At 35.3% G+C, this 24448-nt stretch overlaps 1 protein-coding gene across 1 annotated transcript in view; it reads right to left on the minus strand.

Moving 5' to 3' along the window:
• SYCP2 (synaptonemal complex protein 2) overlaps positions 1–11329 on the minus strand; it is a 58571-nt gene extending 47242 nt beyond the window's left edge. Inside the window, exons 1-12 of the mRNA XM_070043632.1 lie at positions 11290–11329; positions 10241–10384; positions 8810–8941; positions 7921–8016; positions 7653–7677; positions 5399–5484; positions 3376–3461; positions 3069–3103; positions 2117–2259; positions 1981–2033; positions 790–835; positions 153–248 (exon numbers count right to left, since the gene is read on the minus strand). Coding sequence (XP_069899733.1) covers positions 153–248; positions 790–835; positions 1981–2033; positions 2117–2259; positions 3069–3103; positions 3376–3461; positions 5399–5484; positions 7653–7677; positions 7921–8016; positions 8810–8941; positions 10241–10384; positions 11290–11313 — 966 coding nt within the window. The 5' untranslated portion in view covers positions 11314–11329. The remainder of the gene's footprint in view (positions 1–152; positions 249–789; positions 836–1980; positions 2034–2116; positions 2260–3068; positions 3104–3375; positions 3462–5398; positions 5485–7652; positions 7678–7920; positions 8017–8809; positions 8942–10240; positions 10385–11289) is intronic.
• Between the last annotated feature and the right edge of the window lie 13119 nt (positions 11330–24448).

Consider the following 24448-nt stretch of genomic DNA (forward strand, 5'->3'; position numbering starts at 1 on the left):
TCAAAGAAATCCATATTCTTAAGTTGAATTACAACATTATATACACACACACACCACACACACACACACACACACACACACACACACACACACACACACACACACACACACACACACACACACAAAATGGTACAGAGGTATCTAAAGCTTACATCATTGTCTTCGGCAATGTAGAATGATACAGTCTGGCTCCCGAGATTAAAATCTATCCAAAATCCCTCAAGTTTTTCATCTGATGGTATTTGCAACTAATAAAATAAACATATAAAACTAGAATATACTATGCTTTTAAAAGTGACAACAGAAAATTATGATGTTATATTCACGGTTGAGTTTTTTTGAAAAACAAAAGAGTAGAGCTGGAAGGTATGGGAAGATAAAGAGCAGGCAAGTACAGCATTTAAATCAATTTAGAAACAATCAAAAGAAATGCTGCTTAATATTTTACATAGAAATTAGCTAGCTCCAAAATATCACAAATATTCCAAGTACAAATAAAGGTTGAAAATATTTTCATGTTTGAATATATTCATGAATGATAAACAATAACGGGCTTGATTAAGGAAACATAAGAAAATTTGAAGTACAACCTTTATATTTCACTTATCCTTGGCTACAAATGTGCCATTTCATAAAATGTCACTTAGATCCAGAATACCAGACCAGCTGTATTTGTGATCTAATTATGACTAACATTAATGTTCTTGTCAATTTGTAACCTACAATTCACTTGACCTTTCCATCAAAATTCATCTAATAACTAAAACACATACTAAATTAAAAATTTACCTCATAGTTATCAAGAAATGCTGATAAACAAGGAAATGTAAAGACCCTGAAATAAAAAGTAGTCTGAATTAAAGAAAAAATTAATAAGCCTTCACAACATAATTTTGACTTGCCATACAAATCATACCTAGGATCAACAGGAAATCAGGCAGTAGTGACAACAATTTAAATAAAATCATATTTCCTTCTTTATTACTCTTTAAAGTGAGAGTTCACGGGAAATCTGTTTCTGAAAGACAGCATATTACTTTGAGGATACTACTCAACCTACCATTTTGACTAAAGTGACTGAACCAAATTACTTTTCATGTTATTGACTATGAACAGAGATTCCTAATTTAGCTTATACTAGTGATATTGATACAGTGGAAATTCCCATAAGATTATATGGGAAAAGAAGAGTAGAAGTGAATAATACTGCTAATAAAAATGGCTGAATTCATTGAATACTTTCTTGGTCAGATACTACTATAAGTACTAAGTGTATAACCATCTCATTTAATCTTTACAACAAACATATGAGGTAGATATTATTAGTATTCTTGTTTTACAGTTAAGGAAACTGAGGCGAGTAAGGTTAAATAAGTTGTCCAACATTAGAACAGGAAGAGGGGGACCTGTTATTCAAATCCAAATAGTGTGACTCCCTGCACACAACCCTCACCGTATCTTTCATTTCCTTAGCAGGTAAACTAAATGTGAACTCATTCAATCCAATGTGTCCTGAACACCTATAAGGTGGCTAGGCACTGCACTACAAAAATACCTCTTCTGTCATTGTCAAAAGTGATAAAAATTTATGTTACCTAGCCTTCCATGACCATTCTTGAGATTAAATAACTGCAGAAAGAACATCCTTACAATATGTTAATTATAAAAGAAGATGATTTATGTTTGCTATATATTTTTATTCCAGTATGTGTACGAAGGAGGTAGCTCAAGTAATATTTATACCTAGATTTTTATTGTTCCTTAAACACCAAATTTATAATATATATGCAACTCTGAAATACAGTAAACCAATTTTAGACAAAGTTATTAATTAATATTAATTAAATAAAAATGTATTCTTTCCTCTAAAAAGTACAAAGCAAAATAAGACCAGTGGAGGATTATTTCAGCCTACCATTGTGTGCCCTTTCTTGAGCTCTGTTTCTTTATCATTAAATGGTTGTATTTTGCATTGTTTACCTTCTTTTGTCTCCAAGCATGCCATTTACAAGGTTGAGAAATATCCTGCAATCCTAATTTTTAAAAAAGAGAGAGCTTTTAAAAAACACAGTAATTTTAAAAAACTTGTTAATTTTATTATTTTTACACTACTTACTGTTTCAAATTCAGAGACTTTAATTCCTTTAAATGCATTAGCAATAAAATCCATTGAAAACCACTGACATGCCAGTTCTTCTCTTTGTTCTTCTGGGGTCATTCTACATAAAGCTTCTACGATAGCCACTTGTAAGTCATAATCTTTAAAAAAAAAAAATTAATGTATTATTTGAAATTATGAAAATTAAAGTTTATAAAAGTCAATACATTTCATAAGTTGTTAGAACAAGCAAGAGTAATAAGGAACGTAGTGTAATTTACTCATCTTTTGCCATTTTCTTCATAGAGATTAGAAACATCTCATCATTACAGGCGTGAATATAGCCCAAATAACAAAATAAGTTTATTTACTAATAGAAGAAAGGAGTAAAAGAATATTTTTAAGGATATTTAAAAGAAACTCCTAAATGTTCAAAGATTCCTCCATTCCATAATTAGAGTTGTGAATTGCAAAATAACTCATAGAAAAGTCTATAAATCACAGGTAATCTTTGTTTTCCTTTTGCATATCATGATATTTACAGTTATTTTAAAGTACTTTAAACCAGTGGTTTGTTCTATATGTAAATCACTACATCAAAATTTTCTCATATGAAACTTAGGAAAGAAAATTTGAGCTCTTTTAATAAAAACATTGTTTACAAACAAATCTATCAATCCCAAGAATATTAAACCTCCTAATTTCATAAAATACATTTAAGAAATTTCTTCACAAAAGGAATCCAAATCTACTTGAAAATTAAGTTATTATTCAAAAAACCTACCACTAGGCACAAATTATATTTGACAACTCCTGTTATCATACTTAATTTTTTAGTTTAGTTTAGAATTCCCTCGCATAATTTCACTACATTACAATGTTAATATTATTTTGACTAATTAGATATTATAGTCTATTAATAAATTTGGAGTAATTTCAAATATGAACATTTTGAAAAAAACAGACTTACCTCCAGCATCTAAAATCCTTTCTCCCATACTACTCCTGTGAATCAAAACAACAGGTTATATACTAGACAAGTATCAATTAACTAGAAAGCTCATATGTTTGGGGGAAAAAAACTTCACCAAAATTTACAATTGATTAGTATCACAGACTTTGGCAGAAAACATATATATAAATTATATTAGAAACCTACAAGAGTTTATCAGTTTTAATTCTTAATGCAACTCATGGTTGCCTTATTTGCCTTATAAAACATCCTTTAAATTCTTGGCTTGAACCACTAATTAAAGAAACATAGTACAAGTTATTACATGAGAATTAACATTTCTTGGTTAGAGAGTATTTTCCTGGCATCTTCAGGCATTTTGTCCAGCATAGCATTCATTTTTTTTAGAGCCTAGAAAAGAAAAATACATAATCCATTAACTTTATATATTCAGTGAAACATTAAGTACTTAGAGATATATTATAGGTATATAAACTTAGAAGCCTATTTTTTCTTAATCACAGCATTTTATGCAGGGAAAGAAGGGTGGAGGAAAGAATATAAAGCATAAAATAATGAATATAAGAAAACATAAAACACAGGATATCAAAAATAGAATATACCATGATTCCTGTACTTAAAGCAGTTATACTCTTTGCAGTATGACATATGTTTATTATTACTCTAAGAACTAAAGAAGCAAAAAATATTACCCTATTAATATTTGTTCTTATGACTACACACATGTACACATATATATATACTAATACAGGTTATTTTTAGCATTTAAATACTTAGGAACTACTAATACCTACATGGTATAGTTTATTTTCATATGAGCTATATATGTATACATAAACCCACATGCTTATGAATTTTCAATACATATTTAGGTAATACTGGGTTGGCCAAAAGGTGTGTCTGGCATTTTTTTTTCCATAAGATGGCTCTAGTAGCACTTAGTTGTCTTTAACTTCATTTGGAACAATTTTGTTAGATTGTATTGTGACAGCTGTCATATCAGCGTGCATTTAAAAAGAACTTACCAAAATTAGTGAATTTTTGTGTAGCCATTTTAATATTGAAGATGGAAGAAAAAAGCAACATTTTTGGCATATTATGCTTTACTATTTCAAGAAAGGTAAACACGCAACTGAAATGCAAAAAAAGATTTGTGCAGTGTATGGAGAAGGTGTTGTGACTGATGAAACATGTCAAAAGTGGTTTGCGAAGTTTCATGCTGGAGATTTCTCCCTGGATGATGCTCCATGGTCGGGTAGACCAGTTTAAGTTGACAGCAATCAAATCAAGACATTAACTGAGAACAATCAACGTTTTACCACGCAGGAGATAGCTGACATACTCAAAATATACAAATCAAGCGTTGAAAATCATTTGCACCAGCTTGGTTATGTTAATCGCTTTGATGTTTGTGTTCCACATAAGTTAAGCGAAGAAAACCTTCTTGACCCTATTTCCACATGCAGTTCTCTACTGAAACATAACTGAAACGTTCCGTTTTTAAAACAAATTGTGATGGGCGATGGAAAGCGGATACTGTACAATAATGTGGAACGGAAGAGACACTGGGGCAAGAGAAATGAACCACCATCAACCACACCAAAGGCCGGTCTTCATCCAAAGAAGGTGATGTTGCATATATGGTGGGATTGGAAGGGAGTCCTCTATTATGAGCTTCTTCCGGAAAACCAAACGATTAATTCCAACAAGTACTGCTCCCAATTAGACCAACTGAAAACGACACTCGACCAAAAGTGTCCAGAATTAGTCAACAGAAAACGCATAATCTTCCATCAGGATAACACAAGACCGCATGTTTCTTTGATGACCAGGCAAAAACTCTTACAGCTTGGCTGGGAAGTTCTGATTCATCCGCCATATTCATCAGATATAGCATCTTCGGATTTCCATTTATTTCAGTCTTTACAAAATTCTCTTAATGGAAAAAATGTCAATTCCCTGGAAGACTGTAAAAGATACCTAGAACAGTTCTTTGCTCATAAAGGTAAAAAATTTGGGAAGATGGAATTATCAAATTGCCTGAAAAATGGCAGAAGGTAGTGGAACAAAACAGTGAATATGTTGTTCAATAAAGTTCTTGGTGAAAAATGTAAAATGTGTCTTTTTTTTTTTAACTTAAAAACCAAAGGAACTTTTTGGCCAACCCAATATATTTCATCATGTCAGACAATGAATTAAGACAACAGAGACACAGTACATGATAATTTAGTGCCAAGGTAAAATAATTATTCAATCTGATAAATTGCTACCAAATTGTCTTCACCTTCTCTTTAAGTTTTCAAAGAAAATCTAAAAAATGACTTTACCTCCTGCTGAATACAAATATTCACTCTTGAGTCAATAACCAGGGCACAAATTCGAGGTATGAAACTTTCCACTACTTGCCTTCTACCTGAATAAAAGTAAATTATTGACAAATGTGTATTTTAAACTCTTTTCAATGACAATCTTGTATGTGTTAATGGAAATCAGACATACTAATTCAGTTCAGACGAAGGCCCATGGACTGGCCTGGGCACCAGGAAGCTTGAAATTCAGTCCTGGTTCTGCCATTAACTAGCTATGTAACTTCGAAAAAACACCGTTCAAACAGATGTGACTGATTTTAACTCTGGCAAAGGAATAACCCCAGATCCAGCTTCTCCTTTGAGGCACTTAAAGCAGTATTACTTTTTTGGATAAATAAATACAGTCCAAAACTGGAAACGTCTAATTTGAGGTTTTTATGAAACTGGCCTCAGTAATTTATAGTCATACCTCCAAAATTCCATAATGGCCATTAACACTTCCGGACTTCATGAAGATCTAAATATCTTGTCCTATTTCTAAAATTTGACACTATCCTCTCAAAAGACAAGCTTTATTAATACTAAGTATATTAAGAGGAATTTGCTTCATGCTAATTCATGACGCAGAGTTCTAAAATAAGTTTAAATAATGCAACGCTGCAAGAGAAAATGCACTTTACAAAGTGACTATGTTAAAAGAAAAAAAAAATCACTGAATCACTTGAAAAGATAAAGTGATTTACTTAAAAAAACAGTTGGATCACTTCATAATCACTGGTGCTTTAGGACTGTTTTCTCGCTTGCAAACTTAAGAATTTAGACTAAATTGTTATGTTAATTGCAAAGAAACCAATGAAAAGGTAGCATTAACTACTACTGAAATAAATAGCAATTGATATTTTTAAATGTTTTGGGAGCAATTAGCTGTTCCTTTATTTATAAACAATTCACCGGCCCCAATTACCAATCCTAGGTAATTCTTCCTCAACCAACACAGAGATAAAATAACTTGAGTTTATTGTTTGACATAAGGCACTGCCAAGCACAAGTGAAATGATGAGTTGTAACATGTTCTATAGTCTCCGTGTACTACTGAAAATTTTGTTTCATTAGATCAAGGACAAACTATGGCCCACAAACCAAATCCAACTCACTGTCCCTTTTTGTATGGCTGTATTCATCAGCAGGTACTCTGTGGAAATATGTGAATCTATCATGATTTACTGAACCAGCAGTCTCAGGTGAATTTCATTCATTCTTATGAACTTAGCCATCATTAGCCACCACTAAATGAATGGCTTTGGTAATTAGCTTGGGCTGCAGAGTTGATAGTGTTTCTTAATGAATTCAACACCAAAGTCCAAGGCAAAATTAGTGCGTATATGAGAAACTTATACTTCAGTAAAGTTATTTCAATGAAACAAAGGTCATCTGAATCACAAGTAATGTCCAGCTGCTTTATACATCTCCTAGGCTGTCAAAAGCTGAGACAAGAAATGACATCTCCATTTCCAACGACAAATTTATAGGGGATATATTTTTTCCAAGATCCAACTACAGATCCAGCAGCGTTTCTGGACGTTGATGTAGGTGCAAAGGAAATTTCCCTATTTCAAAATTCATTTTAACTCTGCAACTGAGGAGCTTCCACCTAACCTTCAACTGGAAGTGATTAATCTGCAATGCAATGGCATTCTAAAAAGCAAATATTAAGAAAAAAGTCTAATATAATTCTATAAATGCTTTCCAAGTGATGAATATGCTCAATTAAAAATCATGCTCATGAACTGATATCAGTATTTGGCATTATCTGCATGAAAAGACGTTTTCTAATGTAATATACACAAAATTTCACTGCAGAGAAGCATGAACAAATAAATATTTGCAATTAATTTTTATAACAGCAAACACTAACTCTGAACCTTAAGAGAAACGTCATCTTCTCAAAAAAGAGTGCTATTCTCCTCATTAGTAGACCTGTATTACAAAAACACTGTACTCAATTATGTTATATTTTGAGTTGCATCAAAAAAAATTTGTGGAAATTTGTTTTCTTTCTTGTTAAATAAGTACCTACATAATAACATCAATTTTTTTCTTGGCCCACAAAGCCTAAAATATTTACTATCTGACCCTTTACAGAAAAAATTTGTCGATCCCTGAATTAGGTAATGAATTCCTAATATTAGGACAATACTACAAGAATTGCAACATTATACCAAAACTCTAACAGCAAATTATTGTTCCAGTAGAAATAAAATGTTTATTATACCTTCATCATCCATGTCATGTATGACCTGAAAGTGAAGAATATTTAAAACTTACTATCTTATATTATAAACCATTACAAATAGTATTAAAATAAGAGGTTACATATGAACTCACCACATAATTATTTAACTTTTATGTATTAACTAATTAATCAGCATAAATGCACTAACCAATCTGTTAGTGACTTTTAGTCTCAGGACATATAGAACACAAATTGTTTTTAAATAAACACATGCTTTATAACATCAGTGAATCAATATGATTGTTACCATCAAAAGCTCAAATAAGTCTTCTATCATAACGGCTTCATCTTTTGAATTTCCTTGACTCAGAATAATCTCCTTGGATTTTTCAAACCAGGTAACCATGTAGAAAAAGAAATGTAAATACATTAGTTACTTTGAATTCAATTTTAATAATTTTAAGAATGTACTCATACAAACAGTAAACCTAAGAATAAAGAAACATTAAAAATTAAAATTCCAGTATTGTACTAAATAAGTTTATGCTCTTAAACACCATCATTGTTTTTGCTTTTTAGTAACTCACTATATGTTCCCATTTTTTAGATGGGAATGGATGAAGTTAATCCAATTCCAAGTAGAAAATCTTTACTTCCCCCCCTTCAAATTCTTAGTTCATGTACATTCATATTCATAGGTAAAGAATTATCATTACACATTAGATTATTGTGGCATTTTTACTATTTGAAATATTTTGGTATTATTTTATTTTTATTAACTCAGACATTTGAGTACACACTATGTCTTAGGCACTGTTCTTGGTGCTGGGTATACAACAATGAACAAAACAGACAAAAATCAATATCCTACATTCTAAAATGGGAAATAGATAATAATAAACGATATAAAAAGAAAAGTAAATTAAGTTAGATAGTGATTAAGATGAGCTAAAGAGAAAATAAAGCAAGTAAAGGTCTTAGGGAGTCTTGTGACCTTAAATTCACACAACTATCAAGGACCCTGTATACAGTTCCCTTGTGATCTTTATTTTTCTAACATATATCACAGGTTATAAAAATATTTTATCTGTTTTATATACAGTTCTCAAATTTATTTTCCAACACTTTGAACCATTTAATTAGAAAACACACCTTTAATCATATTTCCCTCAAAGAAATGTTACATATTCTATACTCATCTTTTGTACTAGTCCTTGTTTTATCATAGTTAGAAGTCCGGCTTTCCCCAATATACTGATATTTTTGCCACATCTTCCAAAAGAAACCAAAATGGTTGAAACAGTTTGGATATCCTTTTTATTCAGCTCCTGAAATGCAAATTATACATTTAAACATCTGTAAATACAAAATAGAATGGAATTGGCATTGTGCTAGGAGCGTTGTAATCCTCACAAATCCTGAGTGTTAGTCATTATCATAATCATAATCTCCATATTGCAAAGGACAAAAGTGTGGTTTAAAAAAGGCAACCGGGCTTCCCTGGTGGCACAGTGATTGAGAGTCCGCCTGCCGATGCAGGGGACACGGGTTCGTGCCCCGGTCCGGGAAGATCCCACATGCTGCGGAGGGGCTGGGCCCGTGAGCCATGGCCGCTGAGCCTGAGCGTCCGGAGCCTGTGCTCCGCAATGGGAGAGGCCACAACAGTTAGAGGCCCGCGTATCGCAAAAAAAAACCAAAATAAAACAAAACAAAACAAAACAAAAAAAAGGCAACCTGCTTACAAGCACTCAGCCAGTGAATGACAAACACAGTACAAAATTGCAGACATGTATAAACTCAAGAAACTTTAGACTTATGATGCAATGAATCAGTTACCTTCCATTCTAAAAAGCTTTATGTATTTAACTAAGGGATACAAGACTTTTTTTTTTTTTTTTTTTGCGGTACGCGGGCCTCTCACTGTTGTGGCCTCTTCCGTTGCGGAGCACAGGCTACGGACGCGCAGGCTCAGCGGCCATGGCTCACAGTCCTAGCCGCTCGGCAGCATGTGGGATCCTCCCGGACCAGGGCACGAATCCGTGTCCCCTGCATCGGCAGGCGGACTCTCAACCACTGCGCCACCAAGGAAGCCCGATACAAGAAATTTTTACTCACTCTTCTAGATCCGAAACAAACATCAAATTCTGGTGGAGACTGTCAATAATCACTTTTTTCTCACATATAAAAATACTTTATACATGACAAATCAAGTACAAGGTTTTTGATGATTTTTATTTGTTTTTGTTTGTTTTATTTTGTGTAAGCACCAAGCACTGTCCACATAACATGAAGAATATGCTGATAGGCTTTTAAAAAATAGTTCAAGTTGTTTGAACTTCAAACAGGTAAGCTATTTTTCCCCGTTTAGATAACAGTTAATAATGGTAACACTATGTAAACACACATTTTTTATATATTATTTAGAAAACAACAGTCCAACATGTTATTTGGGACTCCTCAAACAAACACACACAAAAAGCAAGTGGTGAAACAAGCATTTATTTAGATAGTTATAAGTGAGCTTGCCAAAGCCTTTTTATTCATTCCTTCCAACGGAGTATCTCTTCCTAAAAAGTAGAGTGGTATCTAATAACTGTAATGCTCATTCAACAAAAATGAAAATTTACCCTGCACATAAGGTCATCCAACTTGTGGAAAAACTGTTTGCTGCATTTAATCTTCACATCTTCACAAATATCAATTTGTAAAAGTGTTTTCAAAGGTTTGAAATCATTTTTTCTTAAAGCATTATCAATGCATTTTTCCAACTGCTGAAATATAGAAAATGGCAAATATATTGAATCAAAACCCAAATAGTCACCTTATGAAATCAAGTAATTTAAGAATTGTTTTCACATTTGAAAATTCTCAAAAGAGCTTATATAATATCAATTCATTTATTTAAAAAAACTGTCCACTATTAAATTAAGAGTAACAATTAGAGATTAAGTGTTTTGATAATAATAAGCTCTATACAAGAAACATATATTTTACTAATTTTACACTTCATATTTCTTATTGGAAAGTCATCATTATGCTAAACTCAACAAAAACCTGTTAATGAAGGAAATAAAAATCAACTTTATAGTAACTAATACTTAATACCATGGATAAAACCCTAACATATCTATCAACTTCTTCATGAAGTTTAAATAGTTAAAAAAAAAAATTGCATAAAGACAGCTAAGAGCACTTTTTTAGGAACTATACCAACCAATATAACTTAAGCATTACATACACATATAATTTATTATTTATTATATTTATAAGCTTTATAAAATCTGCCATCCCTGCTATTAAAGTACACCACCATTAATAAGGAATTTTCATACATTAATATGATTCTCCTAAATGCAAGTATCTCACAATTTTAAGCCTTGATATAAAAGTATCCAGCCATAAATGATACATAGATCAGTGTATGATTCATTTCTATGTAAGAGGTATATATAAATCATCTTTAGTACTTTATATTCTTAATAAAGCTTTTGGAAACAAATCTATTGAAAAAATAAAAGGATAACATTTTTATTTCAATTATTTGACTCTTGACCATTTCATAAAAACAAGTAAGCTTTGTCTTTCCTAAAACGATGGCATTTAATACCTATAAATAAACAAAAAGTGATTTTAGGAATTAAAATAAAAGACTTCCTTTTGGTCTAGGACTACATACCTGGAGATTTGGTCTTATTGGCATTTTGACTTAATTTTAAAACAGGTGGACAAAACAAACACCTACAAAAGAAAGCATATACTTTCTGAATCTTACAATCTATTTTATATGTTTACAGTTTTAAAGTCTTAACACACATAAATAAGCATTACTGCTTATACCAAAGGCAATAAATGTTGTTTCTTCAAGTTCCTCACTGCTTATGAAATTACTCATTTGAATCTGTCCATAGAAGTTTCTGGACGAAAGCCTGAAGATCATTTATTCAAGCTTTCCCTTTTCATAAATGACTTAAATAAATGTCAAAGTCCTGCCAAAAGGTCACAAAACTAGTCACTGAAAGAATATAAATGTGAACCTCCCTCATCAGAGATTCCAACTTTGGGAACAAGAAGAAAAATAATCTTGAATTAATGCCTAAATGAAATTTAAGCTAGTAATACAATATTTAAGAAGGGAAGTATATGCAAGTATACTGCCAAAGAACAGGATATGTAAGAATATACAAATATGCAATGAAAGGAGGAAAAGATAACCTAAACACATTTTTCCCTTCAAAAGAGAATGGAAACAGGAAACAGCAGGGTTACATTAAGCACCATCTTAACAAAAGCATCTAACATTTGCAAATGCCATTTGGAGGTTTGGAGGTTAGTCCTATAAAGGAAAAGAAATAAAACAATCTTTTCTAGACATCATAACTAGAACAATTTTAAAATAATCTGTACTATGAAGAGCTTTGTAATAGAACCTCAGGAAATTCAACATAGAGGGGAAATTAATTACTTAATCCAGGAGGAATACAGGACTGTGTATCTTGAAGGCAACAAGAGGCACTAGTCAGTCTACTTTCTTGCAGACTTGCCAGTAGAGATATTTAAGTGCCAGTGAGGACATACATAAGAGGCATACAAAAGGGATGAGCAAAAAAATATCCTGCATTTCCAAAGATTAACTCCAGGGGGAAAAATCTGATCCACAGAGAAACACTGATTCCACATACATAGGGAGCCAAGTATAACGATGCTTCGGCAGCATCATTCTGAGTGAGAAAATTCAAAAGTACTTAGATGGGAGCTACGAATGGGAGGGAGGGTAAAGAATGAATAAATAAAATGTGGCATATGCTAATCAATTTTGTAAAGATAACAGTTAGATAAAATGAACCAGAATTTTAGATATTTGCAGCCAAACAGTTTTAGTGATTAAAAAGCATGTTGCCAGATGATAAATACAGCATAATGCCACTTATATGCAAAAAGAAACTTTGTATTATTTATGATTATACCTCTAGGTACACATAAGTATACACATATTTGTGTGCATGCGTGCACCTGTGTGTGTGTAGAGTGACATTCACCTACACCACTCAGGACACTCTATCTGTCAGCTTATTGGGGAGGAAGAGTAGAGAGTTGCACAGAACCATAATCAGCTATTTGGCAACGGGAAACTTCAGTTTTATTTGTAATTTATACTTACTTAACTTTTTAAAAGTAAATTCATACTAAAATGCAGGTAGGTGGGGTCCAAAACTTGGGATCAGTAAAATGTGGGTTTGGGTTATTGTGAGGGAAATGAAATCACAAGGCCAGCCTCTGCAATTAAGCAGCTACAGTCCAGCTGCTCCATCCAAATCTATCCACGACTTAGCTGTGGTTTTGCCCCATCTGGTTATGGTTGTCTGCTCTAGCTTAAATATTAAATGGGTGACTCTAGGTCTGTGGCTAGCTGGGGATTCCAGTATACCAGCAATGATTCCAAGATCTCTAAATAGTTGGTAGTTGTTTTATCATTTTGCCTGGGAAACTGGGAATGCAGGGACCCACCAGTTTGCTTTCCCAATTCCCAACAAGGGGTGTACCTATTTTCTGCTTGGCTTCAATCTTTCTCTCTTTCTCCCCAGGCCATCACAGAAGATGGAAATTTAGCCTGTATTAACTCAATTATGGAGGTAAGAAATAAGTACTGAAGGTCAGCAACCAACAGGGGGATTAATGAGGAAACATAAGAGGAACAAGGTAGGCTAGAGAACCCTGAGCATCCACCACTGCCACTACACAATAGGCCTGAAAGCTGCAGGAGGGAACATTCCTTGGAATAAAAAGACAAAGTTGAGGATATCACAGGATCACAAAGGAACAAAATGTATAGAATAAAAAGTTGAGATATGAAGAAGAGATTCACACATTCCACTACCTATTCAATGAGAAATCCAGAAAAAATTTTAAATAAAAAAGAGCAGTGGGATGGCAACAACTGAATAATAGCCAAGAACTTTCCCAAATAAATATAAACATCCACAAGTTGAAAAAGTCCATGGAATTCCAGGATAAATAAGAAAAAGTACATCTAGACATACTGTGAGAACATTTCTGAGTAAGAATACAAGACAAAATCTTAAGTCACCACAGCAAAAACAAAACTCAAATGCATGCAAAAGAATAAACATAATAGATTCTCTGTTCTCACAATGCAATAAATTTAGAAATCAGCCACAAGATAGCTTCAAACTTCCTATATATTTGGAAATTTAAACACATACATGTGAATAGTCCATGGGATACAGAAAGATAGAAATGACAAAACATTTAAGTGACTAAGAAAATGTGAACATATAAAATCCTATAGGATACAACCAAATCAGCAGTTAAAGTACAATTCATAGACTGGGATGAATTAATTAAAAGGTGAGAAACAGAACTAGCCAAAAGAAAGAGACCCACAGGACCTCCAAATGGTAGTTATTAGACAAATACTTCAAAATAACTGAGTATTGTGTACATAATGATTATAATACAAGACTGAGAATTGTGGCAGAGAACTGGAAACTGGGGTGGGCAGTAAGGAAGGCCACAGAAAGTCTGAAAGAAGATCAAATAATCCTAAAAACAAAAATAGTCAATAACAAGATTATTAAGAAAAAATAAAATGGATGGTTTTAATAGCAGATTAGACACAGATGAAGTAAAAGAGAAATGGAAGTGGTATCAGAAGATAATATCTGGAACGAAGCAGAGACAAAAATATGGGTGGGTATCAGAAGTCAGATCAAGAACACAGAAGAAGGAGGAGCTTCAAGATGGCGGAAGAGTAAGATGCAGAGATCACCTTCCTCCCCAGAAATACATCAGAAATACATCTACATGTGGTACAACTCCTACAGAACACCTACTGAACGCTGACAAAAGACCTCAGACCTCCCAAAAGGCAAGAAACTCCCCATGTACCTGGGTAGGGCAAACAAAACAAAACAAAACAAAACAAAACAGAGACAAAAGAAAAGGGACGGGACCGGCACCGGTGGGAGGGTGCTGTGAAGGAGGAAAGGTTTCCACACACGAGGAGCCCCTTCACTGGCAGGGATGGGAGGTGGGCAGGGGGGAAGCTTTGGAGCCACGGAGCAAAGCGCAGCAACAGGGGTGCGGAGGGCAAAGCAGAGAGATTCCCGCACAGAGGATCAGGGCCGACCAGCACTCACCAGCCCGAGAGGCTTGTCTGCTCACCCACTGGGGCAGGCAGGGGCTGGGAGCTGAGGCTCGGGCTTCCGTCGCATCGCAGGGAGAAGACTGGGGTTGGCAGCGTGAACACAGCCTGCAGGGGTTAGTGCACCACGGCTGGCCGGGAGGGAGTCTGGGGAAAAGTCTGGAGCTACCGAAGAGGCAAGAGACTTTTTCTTCCCTCTTTGTTTCCTGGTGCGCGAGGAGAGGGAATTTAAGAGCGCCGCTTAAAGGAGCTCCAGAGATGGGCGTGAGCTGCGGCTATCAGCGCGCAACCCAGAGATGGGCATGAGACGCTAAGGCTGCTGCTGCCGCCACCAAGAAGCCTGTGAGCGAGCACAGGTCACTGTCCACACCTCCCCTCCCGGACCCTGTGCAGCCCGCCACCGCCAGGGTCCCGGGATCCAGGGACAACTTCCCCAGGAGAACGCACGGCGCACCTCAGGCTGGTGCAACGTCATGCCGGCCTCTGCCACCGCAGGCTCGCTGAGCATTCCGTACACCTCCCTCCCCCAGGCCTGAGTGAGCCAGAGCCACCAAATCTGTGGCTCCTTTAAACCCGTCCTGAGCAAAAAACAGATGCCCTCAGGCGACCTACACGCAGAGGCGGGGCCGAATCCAAAGCTGAACCCTGGGAGCTGTGCGAACAAAGAAGAGAAAGGGAAATCTCTCTCAGCAGCCTCAGGAGCAGCGGATTAAATGTCCACAATCAACTTGATATACCCTGCAGCTGTGTAATACATGAATAGACAACGAATCATCCCAAATTGAGGAAGTGGACTTTGGGAACAACGATATATATATATTTTCTCCCTTTTTCTCTTTTTATGAGTGTGTATGTGTATGCTTCTGTGTGTGATTTTGTCTGCATAGCTTTTCTTCTACCATTTGTCCTAGGGTTCTTTCTGTCCTTTTTTTTATAATTACTTAAAAATTTTTCTTAATAATTATTTATTTTACTATATTTTATCTTCTTCTTTCTTTTCTTTTCTCTCCCTTTTATTCTGAGCCGTGTGGAGCACAGGCTCTTGGTGCTCCAGCCAGGCGTCAGTGCTGTGCCTCTGAGGTAGGAGAGCCAAGTTCAGGACACTGGTCCACAAGAGACCTCCCAGCTCCACTAATATCAAACAGCAAAAATCTCCCAGATATCTCCATCTACACAACCCACTGAACCAACCTTAGCCACTGGGGACAGACACCAAAACCAATGGAAACTACAAACCTGCAGTCTTCAAAAAGGAGACCCAAAACACAGTAAGTTAAGCAAAATGAGAAGACACAAAAACACACAGCAGATGAAGGAGCAAGGTAAAAACCAACAGACCTAACAAATGAAGAGGAAATAGGCAGTCTACCTGAAAAAGAATTCAGAATAATGAGAGTAAAGATGATCCAAAATCTTGGAAATAGAATGGAGAAAATACAAAAAACGTTTAACAAGGACCTAGAAGAACTAAAGAGCAAACAAACAGTTATGAACAACACAATAAATGAAACTAATAATTCTCTAGAAGGGATCAATAGCAGAATAACTGAGGCAGAAGAACGGATAAGTGACCTGGAAGATAAAATAGTGGAAATAACTACTGCAGAGCAGAATAAAGAAAAAAGAATGAAAAGAATTGAGGACAGTCTCAGAGACCTCTGGGACAACATTAAATGCACAAACATTCGAATTATAGGGGTTCCAGAAGAAGAAGAGAAAAAGAAAGGGACTGAGAAAATATTTGAAGAGATTATAGTTGAAAACTTCCCTAATATGGGAAAGGAAATAGTTAATCAAGTCCAGGAAGCGCAGAGAGTCCCATACAGGACATATCCAAGGAGAAATACGCCAAGACACATATTAATCAAACTATCAAAAATTAAATACAAAGAACAAATATTAAAAGCAGCAAGGGAAAAACAACACATAAGGGAATCCCCATAAGGTTAACAGCTGATCTTTCAGCAGAAACTCTGCAAGCCAGAAGGGAGTGGCAGGACATACTTAAATTGATGAAGGAGCAAAACCTACAACCAAGATTACTCTACCCAGCAAGGATCTCATTCAGATTTGAGGGAGAAATTAAAACCTTTAAAGACAAGCAAAAGCTAAGAGAATTCAGCCCACCAAACCAGCTTTACAACAAATGCTAAAGGAACTTCCCTAGGTAGGAAACACAAGAGAAGGAAAAGACCTACAATAATAAACCCAAAATAATTGAGAAAATGGTAATAGGAACATACATATTAATAATTACCTTAAATGTAAATTGATTAAATGTTCCAACCAAAAGACACAGATTGCCTGAATGGATACAAAAACAAGACCCTTATATATGCTGTCTACAAGAGACCCACTTCAGGCCTAGGGACACATACAGACTGAAAGTGAGGGGATGGAAAAAAATATTCCATGCAAAGGGAAACCAAAAGAAAGCTGGAGTAGCAATTCTCATATCAGACAAAATAGACTTTAAAACAAAGACTATTACAAGAGACAAAGAAGGACACTACATAATAATCAAGGGATCAATCCAAGAAGAAGATATAACAATTGTAAATATTTATGCACCCAACATAGGAGCACCTCAATACATAAGGCAATTACTAACAGCCATAAAAGGGGAAATCGACAGTAACACAATCATAGTAGGGGACTTCCAACACCCCACTTTCACCAATGGACAGATCATCCAAAATGAAAATAAATAAGGAAACATAAGCTTTAAATGATACATTAAACAAGATGGACTTAATTGATACTTATAGGACATTCCATCCCAAAACAACAGAATACACATTTTTCTCAAGTGCTCATGGAACATTCTCCAGGATAGATCATATCTTGGGTCACAAACCAAGCCTTGGTAAATTTAAGAAAACTGAAATCGTGTCAAGTATCTTTTCCGACCACAACGCTATGAGACTAGATATCGATTACAGGAACAAATCTGTAAGAAATATAAACACATGGAGGCTAAACAACATACTACTTAATAATGAAGTGATCACTGAAGAAATCAAAGAGGAAATCAAAAAATACCTAGAAACAAATGACAATGAAAACATGACGACCCAAAATCTATGGGATGCAGCAAAAGCAGTTCTAAGAGGGAAGTTTATAGCAATACAATCCTACCTTAAGAAACAAGAAACATCTCAAATAAACAACCTAACCTTACACCTAAAGCAGTTAGAGAAAGAAGAACAAAAAACCCCCAAAGTTAGCAGAAGGAAAGAAATCATAAAGATCAGATCAGAAATAAATGAAAAAGAAATGAAGGAAACAATAGCAAAAATCAATAAAACTAAAACCTGGTTCTTTGAGAAGATAAACAAAATTGATAAACCATTAGCCAGACATGTCAAGAGAAAAAGGGAGAAGACTCAAATCAATAGAATTAGAAATGAAAAAAGAGAAGTAACAACTGACACTGCAGAAATACAAAAGATCATGAGAGATTACTACAGGCAACTCTATGCCAATAAAATGGACAACCTGGAAGAAATGGACAAATTCTTAGAAATGCACAACCTGCCAAGACTGAATCAGGAAGAAATAGAAAATATGAACAGTCCAATCACAAGCACTGAAATTGAAACTGTGATTAAAAATCTTCCAACAAACAAAAGCCCAGGACCAGATGGCTTCACAGGCGAATTCTATCAAACATTTAGAGAAGAGCTAACACCTATCCTTCTCAAACTCTTCCAAAATATAGCAGAGGGAGGATCACTCCCAAACTCATTCTACGAGGCCACCATCACTCTGATACCAAAACCAGACAAAGATGTCACAAAGAAAGAAAATTACAGACCAATATCACTGATGAACATAGATGCAAAAATCCTCAACAAAATACTAGCAAATAGAATCCAACATTACATTAAAAGGATCATACACTATGATCAAGTGAGGTTTATCCCAGGAACACAAGGATTCTTCAGTATACACAAATCAATCAACGTGATACACCATATTAACAAATTGAAGAATAAAAACCATATGATCATCTCAATAGATGCAGAGAAAGCTGTCGAAAAAATTCAACACTGATTTATGATAAAAAACCCTCCAGAAAGTAGGCATAGAGGGAACTTTCCTCAACATAATAAAGGCCATATATGACAAACCCACAGCCAACATCGTCCTCAATGGTGAAAAACTGAAACCATGTCCACTAAGATCAGGAAGAAGACAAGGTTGCCCACTCTCAGCACTATTACTCAACATAGTTTTGGAAGTTTTAGCCACAGCAATCAGAGAAGAAAAAGAAATAAAAGGAATCCAAATTGGAAAAGAAGTAAAGCTGTCACTGTTTGCAGATGACATGAAACTATACATAGAGAACCCTAAAGATGCTACCAGAAAACTACTAGAGCTAATCAATGAATTTGGTAAAGTAGCAGGATACAAAATTAATGCACAGAAATCTCTTGCATTCCGATACACTTACAATGAAAAATCTGAAAGTGAAATTAATAAAACACTCCCATTTACCATTGCAACAAAAAGAATAAAATATCTAGGAACAAACCTACCTAAGGAGACAAAAGACCTGTATGCAAAAAATTATAAGACACTGATGAAAGAAATTAAAGATGATACAAATAGATGGAGAGATATACCATGTTCTTGGATTGGAAGAATCAACATTGTGAAAATGACTCTACTATCCAAAGCAATCTACAGATTCAATGCAATCCCTATCAAACTACCACTGGCATTTTTCAGAGAACTAGAACAAAAAATTTCACAATTTGTATGGAAACACAAAAGACCCCGAATAGCCAAAGCAATCTTGAAAGAGGAAAATGGACCTGAAGGAATCAGGCTCCCTGACTTCAGACTACACTACAAAGCACAGTAATCAAGACAGTATGGTACTGGCACAAAAACAGAAATATAGATCAATGGAACAGGATAGAAGGCCCAGAGATAAACCCACACACATATTGTCACCTTATCTTTGATAAAGGAGGGGAGAATATACAGTGGAGAAAAGACAGCCTCTTCAATAAGTGGTGCTGGGAAAACTGGACAGCTGCATGTAAAAGAATGAAATGAGGACACTCCCTAGCACCATACACAAAAATAAACTCAAAATGGGTTAAAGACCTAAATGTAAGGCCAGAAACAATCAAAGTCTTCGAGGAAAATATAGGCAGAACACTCTATGACATACATCACAGCAAGATCCTTTTTGACCCACCTCCTAGGGAAATGGAAATAAAAACAAAAACAAATGGGACTTCATGAATCTTAAAAGCTTTTGCACAGCAAAGGAAACCATAAACAAGACCAAAAGACAACCCTCAGAATGGGAGAAAATATTTGCAAATGAAGTAACTGACAAAGGATTAATCTCCAAAACATACAAGGAACTCATGCAGGTCAATATCAAAAAAACAAAGAACCCAAACCAAAAATGGGCAGAAGACCTAAATAGACATTTCCCCAAAGAAGATATACAGATTGCCAATAAACACATGAAAGAATGATCAACATCATTAATCATTAGAGAAATGCAAATCAAAACTACAATGAGATATCATCTCACACTGGTCAGAATGGCCATCATCAAAAAATCTACAAACAATAAATGCTGGAACATGGAACTGAGTGAACTGATGAGGATGATTATAATTTTTGTGACTTTCTGTTTGAATAAAAAAACAAAAACAGGGCTTCCCTGGTTGCACAGTGGTTGAGAGTCCCCCTGATGATGCAGGGGACACGGGTTCGCGCTCTGGTCCGGGAGGATCCCACATGCTGTGGAGTGGCTAGGCCCGTGAGCCATGGCCGCTGAGCCTGCGCATCCGGAGCCTGCACGTCCGGAGCCTGTCTCCGCGACAGGAGAGGCCACAACAGTGAGAGGCCCGTGTACCACAGACACAAAAAAAAAAACCCAATAAATTCTGGAAAGGGTGTGGAGAAAAGGGAACCCTCTTGCACTGCTGGTGCAAATGTAAATTGATACAGCCACTATGGAGAACAGTATGGAGGTTCTTTAAAAAACTAAAAATAGAACCACCATACGACCCAGCAATCCCACTACTGGGCATATACCCTGAGAAAACCATAATTCAAAAAGAGTCATGTACCAAAATGTTCACTGCAGCTCTATTTACAATAACCAGGATATGGAAGCGACCTAAGTGTCCATCAACAGATGAATGGATAAAGAAGATGTGGCACATACATACAATGGAATATTACCCAGCCATCAAAAGGAACGAAACTGAGTTATTTGTAGTGAGGTGGATGGACCTGGAGACTGTCATACAGAGTGAAGTCAGAAAGAGAAAAACAAATACCATAGGCTAATACATATATATGGAATCTAAATAAAAGAAAAAAAAGGGTCAGAGGAACCTGGGGTTGAGACGGGAATAAAGATGCAGCCCTACCAGAGGGTGGACTTGGGGATACGGGGACGGGGAGGGGTAAGTTGGGACAGGGTGAGAGAGTGGCATGGACATATATACACTACTAAATGAAAATGGACAGCTAGTGGGAAGCAGCCGCTTAGCACAGGGAGATCAGCTTGGTGTTTTGTGACCGCCTGGAGGGGTGGGATGGGGAGGGTGGGAGGGAGGGAGATGCAGGAGGGAAGAGATATGGGGACATACGTATATGTATAAGTGATTCACTTTGTTATGAAGCAGAAACTAACACACCATAGTAGAGCAATTATACTCCAATAAAGACGTTAAAAAAAAAAAAGAACACAGAGGATAAGTTATAAAGCCCTACATATGTGTAACTATAATCCCAGGAGAGAAGATAGTGAATGTGACCAAAGCAATATCTAAGAAATGATGACTGAGAAGTTCCCAAAACCAATAAAATACATCAAACAATAGATTCAAAAAACCCCATGAACCCCAGCAGGGGGAAAAAAACACCCAAACCCTGGTGCACCACAGAAAACTGCTGAAAATCAAGATCAAAATCAAAATCAAATATCAAACTGCTGTCAGAGAGTAAAAAAGACAGGTTACTTTTAAGTAGCATCAATAAGACTAGTAGATGACCAATAAAAACTATAAAAGCCAAAAGATTTAGAATAATAACTTCTTTAAAGTGCTCTAAAATTGGACTTAAACTACACATTGGACAGATGGACCTAACAGACCTAGACAGAACTTTTCATAGAACAGCTGAACACACATGCTTCTTAAGGACGCATAGAATATTCTCCAGGATAGATCATATGTTAGGCCACAAAACAAGTGTTAATAAATTTAAGAAGACTGAAATCATATCAAGCATCTTTTCTGACCACAAATTGGGCAACCTAGAAGAAATGGAACCTAGGAGAAACATACAACCTATCAAGACTGAATCATGAAGAAACAAAATCTGAACAGACCAATTATTAGTAAGGAGATTGAGCCAGTAATCAAAAACCTCCCAACAAGACAGGTCCAGGACCAGACGGGTTTGCCAGTGAATTCTACCAAACATTTAAAGAACTACTAACACCAATCCTCAAACTCTTCCAAAAAATAGAAGAGAAAGGAACACTTCCAAACTCATTTTATTAGCCAGGCTTATGCTGATACCAAAGCCAGATAAGAACACTATGAGGAAAGAAACTAGAAAGTTCTGAAAGAAAAAACTGCAAGCTAGAGTTCTATAACCAACAAAAGTACTATTTAAAAATAAATGGAAGAATCATCCTATTTGTTATTAAAATGTATTACAAAGTTGCAATTACTAAAAACAGTATTAAAAATAGGAAATAGACAAATGGATCAATAACCAAAAGAGAATCCAAATGCATACCCAAGTATATATTGGAACTTCATATATGAGTAAGAAGGTTTTGCAAATAGTAAATGTAAATTAGTCAGTAAATGCTCCCAAATGCGCAAACTGGCACTGGGAAAACTGACTCACCATATAAAAATATAACATCAAGCCCCTTATTTCCCGCATTCACAAAGCAAACTAGATAAGTTAACTACCTAATGTAAAATGAAAATATTTAAAAACCATTAGAAGGAAACACAGGAGGATATCTCTATGACTCTGCAATGTGAAAACATTTAAAACATAAAAAGCACAAAGCATAAAAAGTAATAGATATGAACTTTCTGTACATCATTGTCACCTTCTCTCTCTCTCACACACACATACATAATTTCATTAAGGACTCTCTATTCACTCTTAATCCAGTACTCAATATTGCCCCAGCCGGTCCTATAACCGTGAACACATTCACCTTAGAGAAACATTTCCTTTGCCTATGCCTTTCAAAGAAGGGGACTGCAGTTAATTACACTATTCTGTTTATTTTGTATGTTAGAAATCTTCCCTAATAATAATGTTTAAGGGACTCAGGGCGGGGTGGGCGGGGGTTGGGGGGGAGGGTAGGCTGAAACAATGCAGAGAAGATTGCAGGTTGTGCTGATACTGACATTTTAGTCTCTGCTTCAGAAAGGAGGTAAAATTTGAGCAACCTAAGTGCTCAGGTAAGAGAAAAGACATTAGTTAACTGTCAAATCCTTCCTCTGGCAGAGCAAAACTACAGTTGATTCTTGCATAATGAAAAACTGCTTCCTAATAGTGCCAAACGTCCATTTTCTTGCTTCTCTTTGTATTCCAACTTGTGGCTCTGGAAGTACTAGCAACTAAGTGCACAGTATTTGCAACAATTGCACATGGTGACTGAGAAACATTCTGTAGTTCTAAGCAATTGCTATTATTCTTTAATTTGTATATATGTAAATCTAGACAACCGCATGAACATGACATATTTACAGTTAGATGGCAAGCAAACACTAGAATAATGACTAAGTTTATTTTATAAAAATATTTAATAAGATTTATTCAAAAATAATTTCAGTGTTATCAGAACGATTTTATTTAGATTAATGTTCGTTAGTAATTTGTATCTACCTTAATTTTAAGAAGAATTTAGTATTTCAGAAAATATTAAAGAAACAATACCTTTTAATTTTTTACACTTATTTCACGTTTCTGGTAAAAGTACTCAAATTAGTACATTTTGAACAAAATTACATGTTGTTTTAATCCTTAAATCATACTATCAATACAACAGAAAACAAGTAAAAATCTTGACTATACTGATTTTGCTAAAATGAAAAGAAGTTTATGAAATGTGTACTAATTTACGAATTATATAGGTCATTATTACTTATCCAAAATTCGGCAGTCCATCATCAAATATCCATAATAAATGCGTTCAATTATCTTTGATATTTTGCCAACACTCGGTCATAAAAATAATAGCTTCACACAAACTTTTCTATTTCATTACGATGAAGGTATGTGTGAAACTGAAGACTTTATTGCACCACTTGAAAACTCGACTGAAAAGTTTAAGCACTTAAAATATTTCAGGGGCCTCTGTTTGTACTCTTTCCCTAGGGTCAGCAACTGTTGGGGCAGGCCTGCCTATGGCGGAATGCTTCGCTGCATCACAGCTACAGCAACCTGAGTGTGAATTTGCCATGTCATTTACAAGGTTACTCTGAGATATGACATACAGTGCAGAGGAATTACTTACGGCCAAGAGACCACAAGGCTCACAAGACGGCTTAGTTCCTAGTCTACTTTTGTGCAAGAAGTCCGTCAAGGGGAAGGAAAATTAATGTCTACCCAGGCAGAGTTATTTTTTAAGTAAGAAAAACTGAACTAAACA

Source organism: Globicephala melas, chromosome 15, assembly GCF_963455315.2.
Source record: "Globicephala melas chromosome 15, mGloMel1.2, whole genome shotgun sequence".
Taxonomy (NCBI): Eukaryota; Metazoa; Chordata; class Mammalia; order Artiodactyla; family Delphinidae; genus Globicephala; species Globicephala melas.